This window comes from Archocentrus centrarchus, chromosome 3 (assembly GCF_007364275.1).
Source record: "Archocentrus centrarchus isolate MPI-CPG fArcCen1 chromosome 3, fArcCen1, whole genome shotgun sequence".
NCBI lineage: Eukaryota > Metazoa > Chordata > Actinopteri > Cichliformes > Cichlidae > Archocentrus > Archocentrus centrarchus.
The window spans coordinates 27,415,365-27,429,236 of NC_044348.1; the positions used below are offsets into that span (position 1 = coordinate 27,415,365).

General features: G+C 38.4%; 1 protein-coding gene across 1 annotated transcript; it reads right to left on the reverse strand.

Annotated features, from left to right (window-relative positions):
- Positions 1-8,314: 8,314 nt before the first annotated feature.
- Positions 8,315-9,811, reverse strand: LOC115772364 (UDP-glucuronosyltransferase 2C1-like). The gene has a single exon (XM_030718564.1). The coding sequence runs from the start codon at positions 9,794-9,796 to the stop codon at positions 8,315-8,317; it is 1,482 nt and encodes a 493-aa protein (XP_030574424.1). The 5' UTR covers positions 9,797-9,811.
- Positions 9,812-13,872: the final 4,061 nt, after the last annotated feature.

Below are 13,872 nucleotides of genomic sequence, written 5' to 3' on the forward strand. Positions count from 1 at the left end.
CCCAGCAATACTAATATAATAAATATATAATAAATATAATAATATAAAAAAATATACAGAAAATAAAACAGTATGTATAAAATATACAGAAAATAAAATGTATAAAAATATATACATTGTAAAAAATGTATAATATATAATAAGTGTATACATATAATAATGATGGTGAGTATTGCACTTGGTGAATGAATATTGCAGTAGTGAATGAATATTGGATATTACATAACATAGGAGTGATAGATATTGTTCAGTATGAATAATATAATATTGCACAGAGATGTGGGTGTTGCACAGTTACAGTGGGTGAGTGTGTGAGTTCAGGGTGGTGATTGTTCTGCCTAAGAAACTGTTCTTGATTCTGTTTGTTCTGGCTTTGATGCACCTGTAGCGCCTGCCAGAGGGCAGCAGGTCAAAAAGTTCAAAGCCAGGGTGTGAGCTGTCCTTGATGATGTTTCTGGCTCTGCTGATGCAGCGGGAGGTGTAGATGTCCGTCGTGGAGGGGAGAGGGCAGCCAATGATTCTTTGTGGTGTCTTGACTACCCTCTGAAGCTTCACCCTTTTTTCCTCAGTGCAGCTGCCGTACTATACTGTGATACAGTACGTCAGCAGGCTCTCATTGGATGAGCGGTAGAAGGTCAGCAGCAGGTTTGAGTCCAAGTTGTTCTTCCTGGGGTGGCTGTAGCTCAGTAGGTAGAGCGGGTCACCTACTGATCGGAAGGTCAGTGGTTCAAATCCTGGCTACTGCAGGCTGCATGCCAATGTATCCTTGGGCAAGATACTTAACCCCAAGTTGCTCTCCAACTGTTCTGTCGGAGTATGAATGTGAGTGAATGTTAAATAATTAAAGCACTTAGCTTAATTAATTAATCATGGAAGTGCTTGTATGAATGGGTGTGCATGGGTAAATGTAAAACGTGTTGTATAAGCGCTTTGAGTGCTCATATCTGAGTAGAAAAGCGCTATATAAGAACTAGTCCATTTACCATTCCTGAGAACCCTCAGGAAGTGAAGTCGCTGCTGAGCCTTCTTGATAACAGCTGTGATGTCATCAGACCAAGAAAGATCAGCAGAGATGAGGACACCAAGAAACCTGAAGGTGTCGACCCTCTCCATATGCGCACCATTGATGTAGAGGGGGGCTGGGTCAGTCCTGTGTTTCCTGAAATCGATGATGATCTCTTTGGTTTTCATGGTGTTCAGTGCCAGGTTGTTCTCTGAACACCAGGCTGTCGATTTCAGGACCTCCTCTCTGTAGGCTGCCTCATCTCCCCTTGAGATGAGCCCGACCACTGTGGTGTCGTCAGAAAAGAAGACATGTATGTCATGGTTCTGGGCCTTATGCCCAGCATTTTGTGTTTTGTTCTGTTTTCACTGGGTTTTGTTATTTTCTAGTTTTGTTTTGATCTTCCTTATTCATCTTAGTTCTGGCCTTATCAGTTGTAGTTTTCTAGTTCCCTTTTTTCCTGTCTCCCCTGTGTCTATTTCTCTGTATTTTTCCCTGTTCCTTGGTCCATGTTTAGTTTTCCTCTGTGCCAGCCCCCTGTGTTAAGTCTGCATGTACCTTGTTTGGTGTTTCCTGTTTTACTTTGACAGTCTTGCGTTCCCTGTGTGTTGTGTGGAGTTTTGCTTCCTGTGTTTCATTAGTATGATTTTGTCCACCTGTTTCTCCCCAGCTGTTTCCTGTTTTCCCTCGTCATTCCTGGTGTATTTATTGTCTGCGTTTCCCTTTGTTCCTTGTCACGTCCTCCCTCATGTAGGTGTGGTTTTGTTCCAGTTCTGCCATCTGACCGTTTCTTCAGTTGTGTTAAGTTTGCCTAGTTTGTGTGTATTTTTGGATCATATTCTGTAAATAAATCTTCACCTACATTCAGTCCTGTTTTGGAGTTCTGCTTTTGGGTCCACCTTGCTTGCCACACCACCCTACCGTGACAGTATATGCATGACCATCTTTTTATTTTGCTACATTTGAGGATAACGTTTCTACAAAGATTGTACAGCGTTATAGCTATTGTCAGTTTTTATTTTAAATGTATTTTCCCAGTGCAGTGAGAGTGAAAGAAGCTGAGCATCCTGAATTGGGTACAATTGTCAGTCCATCAGACTGACTTATTTTACAACTGAAGAATGAGAGCAGATGATGAGGCTGCATTAACTGAATGCTTGCAGAGAAGCACAGACAGATGCTGTAGTAATTCTGGCTCTCATCTGATAAGGAGAGGTGGCAAAAATACAGGTATTCTGTATTTAAGAAGAAGTACAAATACTTGTGTTAAAAAAATACTCTGATAACAGTTAAAGTACTGATTCAACTTCTTTACTCAAGTAAAAGTGAAAAAGTACAGGCTCTGAAATGTACTCATAGTAAGAACGTAAAGTAGCTCTTTGAGGACATTTCTACCAGCTATTTTTGTGTAAGGCTAACTGAACCTGTTATAATAAAATTGGTAATTCATGAGAATACAAACATTATTCCAATCTAAATTCTAATGAATGGACTTGAATATGTTACCCTCAACGTAGTAGGTGGCTATGCCTCCACACATAAAAATAAATGGGGAGAACTCAAAGATTGGTTGTAGTGGCTCTGCCTCGGAAAATGAATCACAATTATTTCTGTTGAGAGCTTCAGTAGATTTTCTTTGCATAAGCAGCTGACCTGTGCTGCTGCTCTGGTTTACTGCTCTGGGTGGATGAAGTGAATTTAACAAGATATAACCTATTATTTAACAAGCGACTGATTTCCATCCCTTACACTGACAGTACACAGTTGGTATAAAGGTTGAATCCAGTGAATTAATCTAAACATCATCAACCTTCAATTTAAATTCATCTGTTACATTTGATGTAACCTGATCATGAACACCACAGCTGCTGTGCACCAACACAGAGCTTCACTGTAAATTCACCACAGTACAGCAAACTAACCTGAACTGCAGTATTTTTATGCAACCTTTGAATAGCACAAAGTTAGTATACCTCAGTTTGTTTTACTGCAGCCACAACTTATCGACATCTGCACCGTGAGTACAGCGCTATAAATGATGCTATAAATGATGCAATAAATGATTTTTCATTTCATTTCATATATTTGATAAGCACCAGTGATGGAGGGTACTCCAGCAGGATTAGCTTCTGTGTGTTATTGTTCCTCCATTTAGGCTCAGATCAGTTTTGTGTGTGAAGGCGCAGTGACCAGAAATAAAAATGTCCCTCAGATGTTAAACCTAAAGTAATGAGTCTGTTTTGAAAATGTAAGGAGGAGAAAGTACGGATAGTTGTGTAGAAATGTAGGGAGTAAAAGTAAAACGTAAAAAAAAAATACTCAAGTAAAGTACAGATATCTGAAAAATCTACTTAAGTACACTAGAACAATATTTGTACTCCCAAATTACTGCATGACACATAAAACAAATGAGCTTTTGAAGATATCACTGAATATTATCCTAAGATTGAGTTTTTAAAAACATGAATGTCACAGAAAAGGGAAAAAATGGTCAGTGGAAGGTAACTGGGCATTTAATGTATTTTAAAGTGAAATGGTTTCAAGAATACAGTGTGGTGAGTTTGACTTTTTTGCTGAAATATCACCTGTCTCCACAGAAGGAACAAGAAGTGGTTCATGATAATTGCTGCACATGTACCATTTGACCCTCTCTGTGGTTTCAGAGGTGACTTTAATAGGCCTGTTCAGAAGCTTTCACAAGATACTCTGCAGATTCTCTCTAAAAGCACCTCATTGCCTGTAATGATGAACGTAATAATCATTCTTCTGTGTGAGTACATAAACAGATAACATCTACGTCATTCACTGGAGCTGTTTTCTGTCCATTAAAGCTGATCGGATTAATCTGATTTACACTTTTTCTTCAAGGTACCCTGGCAAATCAGGTCATAAGCCAAACCAAAGGTAAGTTCAGTTTTCTCATTACAAGTTATGGCTCATCTGAATTTATTGATATTATTAAGCTGCACTCCTTGCATATATAACACAATATGATGTCATGCAGATATTTCTCCTGCAAGGATCCTGGCCCGGCTCACAACCTTAAGTGAAAACAGTGACCTTTATTTAACCTGCAGCACATTTGGGAAAAGAAAAGACTCCATGGTTTTCATTTATTTATTGAAAAATGGATTTGTAATTGAGAAACTGACACAGAAGCAAGATCAAAACGACATCACATTCTGCATATCCAGAGTCGGTCTTCATCACAGTGGAAATTACAGCTGTGTTTATTCTGCCCAAAATTATACTGTTTCTGAAGTAGCCAACAAAGGAGACAACATCATTCAGATTCTGGTCATAGGTAAGTATTTTCACTCCTCAAAGCATCATGTCATTTTAGTTTCTTTCCACTCATTTTCTCCTGCTGCCATGCAGCCAATGTTCTCCCCGCAGATATTTCAGTAGTTGGTCCATCCACTGTTCATGAGGGAGTCAATGTTGAATTCCGCTGTACAGTTTCTCAACACCTGCATACACTTGGTGAATGTAAACTTATCTACTCTTACCTGAGGAAGAATGAGACCATCCTCCGAGTGCAACCCTTTCATGTCACTCAAATGCAGACAACTTTCATCATTGAAGGTGCAGTTTTGAGGGATTCAGGTTATTACAGCTGCATAGTCCTGCCATCTAAATGCATCTATGAGCACAAGTACACACTTCATGGAGCCAATAACGTATTTCTTGAGGTCAAAGGTAAGGATGCAGCAGCTCAAAAATGCTTCCAGAGGACCTTTCATTTTTTTCTTTTTAAATAATAAGATGTAAGTAAAATATAGTTCATCGTGTCTTTTTGTTCTCTCCAGTGGATTTGGTCCCTTCTGTGTTAATCTACTCTGGAGTGATAACTTTGATGCTGTTACTGGGGGTTTGTCTTTGTTGGATCAGAAACAAACAAGGTCAAATGAATGCAATCAAAAATCATTCTGTATGATATTGTGTTTTCTCACACCAGTCACACTGTGCACTTTTATATACCTGAATGCTGTAATTTGCTTTAAAATTATATCTGTTTTGTGCTTCAACAGTTCACTCAGCTTTGTCCGGACCACGGTGAGCTTTAATTCAGCCCTACTGATGTTTCTAGAAGCTTCTGTATAGTGTGTACATAAACATTTTAGAAGAAGGAAAATGAATTTGTTCTGATGTGTGTCTTATTGTGTAAAATACGGTACAAATTGAATGTAAAAGTGAATGTGTCACTGAATTGTGTTTTTGTGCAGTGCAATGGCTCAGCAGGCAAATGCAAACAAGTTGGAGGAACAGCAGGAGCAGAGAGAGCAGAAACATCTGGAAGCACACGATGGTATGTTGAAAATGGTGTTTCAGCAAAGACATACTCTGGAGAAATTTTAATAGAATTACATATGATGACTTGGAAAGTTGAGTTTAGTCCTGTACTTTTCTAATCCCAAAAAAGAACATCTGCGAATTCTCACAGCGCACATACTCTCATTTTATTTCAAAATTTTTACATCTCAATAACAAAACTATGAACAGCTTAAGGTTTAAAATGCTAATAGCTTTCATTTTTTCCCCAGACATACATTAAACATGTTTTTTTGTTTGTGTTTTATTAGCATTCCACATGGAGGATGAAAAAGAGTAAGAAAATGAATGTTTTTTCAAATACAGTTACAACTTTTATCTGCACATTTTAAAATAAATGTATAGTAACAAAAGCAGCACGAGCATAAATGAAATCTTTTCATTAATATTTTCTCATCAGGTGTCAGAACAGTCTGGTAGTTAAGGGCTCTCAGCAGTCTGACATCTACGAAGTCATGTATTGTAGAAGGTAAGTGATTACATAGTGTTCATTGTGCTATAACAAATAGTTTTAAAGCCTTTTGACAGTAAATTAGATTTCTTTGATTTATAAACATGCAGATAAATGAGATGAGTGAGACAACTGACACATTTTGAATGCTAAAGGTACTGTAAAGTTAATAGCTATTATAACGAACTATACACATACATAGTCAATCACAGTTGGCAATTTAGAAAGTGCAGTTGCTTATAAAATGCAACCTTTATTATTTAGCTGTTTTGTCTTGTCTAGTGCAATAAAAAGGTTAGATTGAACATAAAATTACTAAGAATAAAACTTAATGTTACCAACTTATTATAGTGCTCTTTTCATTACTTCACACCAGCAGGTCTGCTTCTGATGGTTCACTGAGTCTTACAGGAAGACCACAGGAAAGATTGTTTCATTACATGCTGCCTGAATTAGAAGAGCTAATTCTGCAGAGGTGACAAAAGTACAGACATTCTGTACTTAAGTAGAAGTACAGATGCTGTTAAAAATGCTCTGGTAAAAGTTGAAGTACTGATTCAACTCCTTTACTGAAGTAAATGTGAAAAAGTACGGGCTCTGAAATGCACTGTAATATATAATACAGTATAAAAATAAAATCGTATTGCATGAGAATACTGTAACGTGTTGCTGTGTTGCAGGCAGGGCAGGACCCAAATGTAGGAAGCGAGGCCAGAAACTGAACTTGAGTTGCAGTTTTTATGAAGATACTTGAACGACCAAAAAATACAAAAGTTCAAAATCAAGGCAGGAGCAAAGACCAGAATTACTAAAGCCCCCATAAAAGGGACAGCCCAGGAAAGCGCACACAGCTTCCAAAAACACAAATGATGACACAACAACGGACAGGGGGAAAACACAGACAACACACGTTAATAAAAGAAGAAGAAACAGCTTGGGAGAACAAAACACACTAACGTGATAAAACTAAGCAAAACTAAACACAAAGCACACAGGACAAGTAATTGCCAAAATAAAACAGGAAGTGACTAAACGTGACACAACGTAGACTTGACAAACAAGGAGGCTGGCACACAGAGGTAATCTAAACATATGACTAAATGGAAATCTATTACAACACACGGGCTGACATGACACAGGGAAGCAAAACAGAGAAGACACAGACACCTGAAACACAAACACCCAAGACTTGACACAGGAGGGATAACACAGACCAGAACACAGGGAGACAGATACACTGAGGAGAACAGACACAGGAACACAGAAATACAGGAAGACAAGAACACAGGGAAACCAGAGTGAAATACAAAAATCCATAATAACTATAACCAAATACAGAAAACTATAGAAAACTGAGAAGCCAAACTATAAGAAAAACTAGTAAACACAGTTATAACAAAAAACAGAACTTCACTAAAAGAACTCAAAACACTGGGTCCAGGACCACAATACATACAAACATTATTCCAACCTAAATTCTAATGAATGGACACAGCTTGAACCTACATTGTAGAAGGTGACTCTGTTGCAGTGGGATTCAGCAGGTGGGGGAAACTCTAAGATTGGTTGTAGTGGTTCTGCTTAGAGAAAAGAATCACAATAATTTCTCTTGAGAGCTCCAGTAGAAGGACTAAAAGTAAAAAGTTGTCAGAAAAATAAATACTAAAGTAACGTACAGATATCTGAAAAATCTACTTAAGTACAGTAACACTTACAGCTGTTAAGTATTTGTACTTAGTTACTTCCCACCTCTGTAAATCTGTCATGAAAAGTAGTAAACAGAAAAGAGGCATGAGTGTATAGCGAGAGATGGCCATGACCGCCTTTTAACTGCAAACTTTCCTACCACAGATGATCTGCCTACAAGACCAAGGCCAGCATGCCTGTAATCCATGTCTTTCAAAACTTCAAAACAAAGGGAACAAAGGAACCCCGTTTCCTCATTAGTCCTGGTTCCAGCTAATTCATGACTGAGGGCAATGATACTGTTCAGAATGAATGATGATGTTTATCAGCACTGCAGCTGAAGAAAGACTTGCTGCTTTTGCAGCAACTTGCTGTTTTTTCTTTCTTCATTTAACATTTTGATTAAAAGCATACGTGTCCTCACCATTTCATACAATCAGTGCTTTATAAAATGATCTACAGTTTACTTTTACTCAGGAGCATCGTTGGTACTGATGCTTTTTATTCTCCTTGGTGATGTTTAGATTAAATGTCATACAAATTTGTGACCTGTTATTTTCATCATTCAATCATAAAAATACATATGCAATAAAAACATTATTTCTATATACTCTTGTGTAGAGCATTTAATGTATTTGTATAAGACCAATAGGAGAAGCACGTTCTCCAGTATCATCAGGGGACTTATAGTCTGCAGACACGGGCTTCAGTGTTTTATGGTTGTAAATTTTATCCATTTGAATGATCATGTTTCGCAATAGCTTTGACTTGTAACATAATTTATCAAAACACAAGAAAACTACGGCACTGAAACCTGACAAATGACACAAAACAGTATCTTTTCATTTCCTATTAATCCCATTAGTTTTTTTTTTTAGGCATTTTTTAAGACATTCCAGCCTGAAAAGCACACGAGTTAAAGTAATTACTGCAGCAGCAGCCAGAAAAGATAGAACTACATCTACAGAGTGGTAGGAATACCAGGGCATTTTGTAGGATGTTGCCTTCAGGTGAGCTGCTCCTTTGTGTCTCATGACAAACTCTATCCAGAAGAGGGCGTTATCCAGTGGTGTTACTGGCTTATCTCTGTGTAGCTTGGAAAGCCTCTGCATGTTCTTCCTGTAGGACGGGTTGTTCAGGACTTCCTGTATGGCCTTCAGGAAGTTGTTCTCTTGATCTACTGTGGCTAATGTAACAATCTTAGCTGCTCCTTTCACTTTCAAGCGAAGCAGGTTGTCATACTGGTCAAAAAACACAGGTAAGCCCATGATGGGAACTCCGTGATAAATAGCTTCCTGAATTCCATTTGTTCCTCCATGTGACACAAATAATTTGACCTTAGGATGTCCTAAAAGGTCATTCTGTGGCATCCAGTCAACTAATAAAGTGTTGTTACCCAGAGCAGCTGGCCTGTCACTTTTATACTTCCAGATGACTTTCTGTGGCAATTTAGCAAAAGCTGCAGCGATCTCATTTACCAGGTCAGCAGGAAGTTCACTCACAAATGTCCCCAGAGACATGAGGATGAAGCCGTGCTCTCCAGAACTCTGCACAAAGTCCTCCAAGTGTCCAGGAAGTGGTTGTGAAGGTTTACACTGAAACCCTCCTATATAGATAACATTAGGCATGGTGGGGCGAGGGAACTCAAACACAAAGTCCACTCTCATGAGCCACAGGTCTGCTCCCTGTAATAAGCCACTATATGTAACTTCTGGGCCAAAGAATTTATTGCAAACGGCTTGATACTGAGGACAGATTAAAAATATGTCCTGAGCTTTCCAGATGACATAGAAAATTATATTTTTGACTCTTTGTATGAAAGTCATGCTGTCTGTTAGTCCAGAACCAGTTATTGGGATATAAGATATTGGTGAAGGTGCAATGGCCAAATGTCCCTCCCCGCTAGTTGCGAATCGCACATTATAGATCAGAGGTACCTTAAGAGCATGAGCCAACAGTATGCCTGCACCCCATGCTGGGTCAGTGAGGACCAGGTCATATTTACGGGCCTTTAAATTACTCATCAAGTTCTCATCTTCAAACATGGTAGTAGCCATTTTGCATATCATTCCATGCATATCAATCATGGCATTAAACATTTCAATCTGCAAACTCAAAAAGCTAATAACAGAGCTCTCCCCCCTTTCTATGCCGATTACCTTTTTTACAGTGGGGTTAATAAAATCCTGATTAAAAGCTTGAGCAACAGGAACTGTGATTGTTTTGTAATGTGGGGAATCATTTTTGATGTACCAGCTTTTGTTGGTTCGTACCACATCGACAGAGTGGCCTCGAGCATGAAGAGCTTTGATAATGATGTCCATGTTCACCCAGTGGCTTCCTTCTAAAGGAACAATCAAAATCTTGCCTCCACAGCCAGCTCTCCATAACAAGATTACTGCAGATATAAAGAGAAGAAATGCTCTTGCATTTCTAGTGGGGGTCATCTTTAACCTAGAAGACAAAATAAATAAAAATCCTGCTGATTCACTCTGGAACCCTAGGAATAGATACAGTAAACTTCTGTAGCATCCTGGCTTCATTTTAACAAAACCAAATTCAGCAACATTTTGCACACAAGATCTGTAACATACCTTTTTTACATGAAGTAGCTCCAGGCTTGCATGTATTGACTTGTTTCTTAGATCTCAATAAGGAATTCCCTTGGTACGATTGAATATATAATTACAAAATCTAAGAGAGCTTACATAAGTGGATTATGATAAGCTTTTCTTCAGGAATGGAGAACAATGTGGCTTCTTTGTTGCAGTGGTGTGCAAGAGCCTCATGTGGATTTTGTAGATTTCCTTGTAATTGGGTTTGGGTTGTGGGAGCAGCAGTCTAAACAGAAAAGCCCAGACTTCCCTCACCCCAGCTGCCCCTTCCAGCTCATCTGGGGGGAATCTGAGTTGTTCCCAAGCTAGCTGAGAGATATGGTCTCTCCAGCGACTCCTGGGTCTGCCCTGGGCCCTCCTCGAATCACTGAGTTCATCACCCTATCCCTAAGGGAAATCTCAGCTACCCTTAGAAGAAAACTCATTTAATTTCCACTGCTTGTATCCATGACCTAATTTTTTTGGTCATTACCCAGTGACCATAGGTGGGGGTAGAACATAGACTGACAGGTAAGTCGACAGCTTTGCTTTTATGCTCAGTTCTCTCTTCACCACCAAAGATTGGTATTGCATCCGCATCACTGCAGATGCTGCGCCAGTCCATCTGTCAGTCTCGTGGTTGGATGCCTCCTGGGTGATGTGCTACCCTGAGGCATTTCTACCTATTTTTATATATCAGACATAGTTTATGCTTAAAGGCTTACACTAACACTATAAACTGATGTGTTCAATGGAAGTGCATTGAAGTTTTCCTGCTAGTGTGATTACAGATACAGTGAGAGCCATGTTTCCCAGGCTGCCACTGATGACATCCTAAAGCCTTCAGCCTGCAGCAAATAGAAGTAAGTAAGTAAGTAAAACTTTGTATAGCACATTTCAGCGGCAAGGCAGTTCAAAGTGCTTTACATCATAAGAACATCAAACAAATGTGCAGTAAAATCATTAAAAGCATTAAAAACATCAATCAATTACACAATAAATCATCAAAACATCAGAATCATCACACAAAATCCTTAAACCATCAAGCAGATACACATGATAATCATAGGGAGATGGTCGATGTGTAATAAGATATTTTGCTTAGAGCAGCTTCCACCCGGATTTGTTTGCAGACTACTAATCAAAGGCAGCTCTGAACAGGTGGGTTTTCAGCCTTGATTTAAAGGAATTTAGTGTTTCGGCTGTTTTTAAGTTTTCTGGGAGTTTGTTCCAGATTAAAGGTGCATAAAAACCGAAAGCTGCTTCTCCATAGAAAAAGGTGTGCTGCTGTCCCTGTGCAAGAAGATGATCCTACTGCTGCTTCACATAAACAAACAGAATTTGGATGGAGGACTGCATGGTGCAAGAGATTTTTGTTAGACAGATGGACTAACAGATGAAGCACTTATTTATGTCCAGAGATGGCAAACAGAAGGTGAAGCAGTTTCTTGTTTGGTGACTCAAGCTCAGTTCTCGGTGGTTCCCACACATTTATATTGTTTCTGTGGGGTGGGTGAGATTATGTGGACGTTATATAACTCCAAAATATGAATTTAAGACAGCCTGACTGGTTTCCTTAGTTTTGTTCATCTGAGTTGCACATAATGATTTTGAGCTTAATTGGCTTAAACTGATGCGTGAATGTCTTGAGCTATGTTGTTAAAATTGAAATGCTTAAGATTAAGAAAGTTTATACTGCAGTTTATGACCATTTGAATTTTTAAGTCCTTGTTCAGTAAACATTACGCTCATTGGCTGCAAGAAGCTTTTTTTTAAATAGAGGATTTCATTTCTGCTTTACTGGATACAAAATGTTTAAGATTTCCAGACAAAAACAACTTTGCTTTAATATGTCCAGTGTAAACATTTATAACCTGATCTAACATCAGCCTATGACAGCCATACCACAGTTACTATTAATATAAACCCACTTTTACTCTTTAACATTCAACTAAAAACAGATGACTGGCGTGTTTCTGGTGCTGTTGATCTATAAAAACATTTTTGTACAAACCTATTTGAATAACATCAACATTTAGCTGTAGATCCAGAGAAAAACGAATGTGTGTCAGTTAAACATTCTGCGTAGTGAGTCCTGCTGTCAGTCCGCTGTTTAACTCAGATGTCATTTCTTTGTGTCATTATGCACTCAATGCATCCGATTTCAGATACATATTTACACCAATAACCTAGTATTTAACTGTTTCATCTTTAAAACAAACATGACATATTGTGACTGTACTTTTACAGACCTTATGTGTGAAAAAATAATGGATTTCCTGCGAAAACATGAAAAAAATCATGTTTATTCACAGGTCAATTAAGACGTCTGTTTTTGTTATTTTTATTGATATTTCAGATATTTCAAAATAATAGGAAAATTCAGTCAGAATAAATTCTGTTAAGTCCCATTTTTTTTACAGTGTATAAACCTTCTCATTGCTTCTTTGGTAGTCATACAACAATATAAAACTGAAGTTGCTTTGGTGAAGCACCGTTTCCCCCATGTTTTCCTATTCTTTTGAGTATTCTCAAAAGAATGGAGAGTGTGAGTTCAGAAGGGGCTGCTTTTCTTTTCAGTGCTTCTTCAGGAGAAGGTGGAGGGGTGCACCTCACCACTGTCTCAAGACTGTCAGCAACAGCGAGTTCCTGGGGGAAACCACCGGGCAAAGCATTCAGAGACTCGCGCCTGAGAAGTTTGACAAGCTATGCCTTGAGCTCTTGAATATGGTCATAGATTTAAAACTTATACTTAAAAGAATCATCTTGCTGATTGAAGCCCTAGAAGAAAAAAAAAGCCAAGCAATCCTGAAAAATAAAGGCTACTAAACTAAATGCTGAAACATTGTAACAATTGTCCCTAATGAAACCATCTTCAAAGAACAACTCCCCATCATTTCTACAGTAAGACTGGCCACATACAGTTCAACAAGCATAGTACACTATATTGCCAAAAGTATTCACCTCTCAGCCATAAAATAATTGATTGTGTATTATTTTAACTTGTAATCTCTGTATTTACTGGTATCTGAAACTCAAATGTTACAGATTTCATCAATACGTTCACGATTTTAACTGTAATGTGAAAACGCGGCCATGCGGGGGCAGTGCAGGCTCAACTAAAGGGTGGAGACACAGATAGTCTGCTTGGTTTTTCAAATGTTTCCAGTGGTGAAGTAAACCTTCGACCTTTTATTCCATTTCATCAGAGAGCATTATCCGATATATCTGTTTGAACAGCAAAACAATTTGGTGAGATTTTTTTTTTTTAACATCCTCATATAGCTTTGATTTTGTACTGAGCTTCAATGAAATTAAAAAAAATCCTGTCCCTGAAGTGCCTTTTGTGCTCTTACTCAGAATTCCCTGCAGCCTCCACAGAGAATGCAGCAAGTGTGCTCAGGGAGAAGGGAAGTGCTATGAAATTCAAGACCTGGCAAGAAAGTCTGCTCTTTCCCAGAGGGGGTGAGGTAGAATGAACAAAGAAACTATTTAAATGGTATTATTTCCCTGTAAGGACATGTCTGACTCACATGTGTCTGTTGTATAGGCCTGTTGTCAAGTTTCACATGTACCTGCAAGAATAGGTTTTTTTTTTTTTTTTTTTTTTTAAAAACCTAATAATGTTTATGACATTGCTGATACCAGGGCATAAGGTATAAAAGTGAGACTTAGGATTATGTTCTACCGTTCAACAGATCATCATTCAAAACTAGTACATAAAGCTTAGCACAAAAAATATGTCCCAGTGCATTCATGTGGTATGCTTTTCCTCATGAAGGGATTTAGGGGAATCTGTGGGATTT

Bases quoted from the DNA above. Each gene is read 5' to 3' on its own strand.
- LOC115772364 (XM_030718564.1), bottom strand. From the start codon at position 9,796: ATGGACATCATTATCAAAGCTCTTCATGCTCGAGGCCACTCTGTCGAT.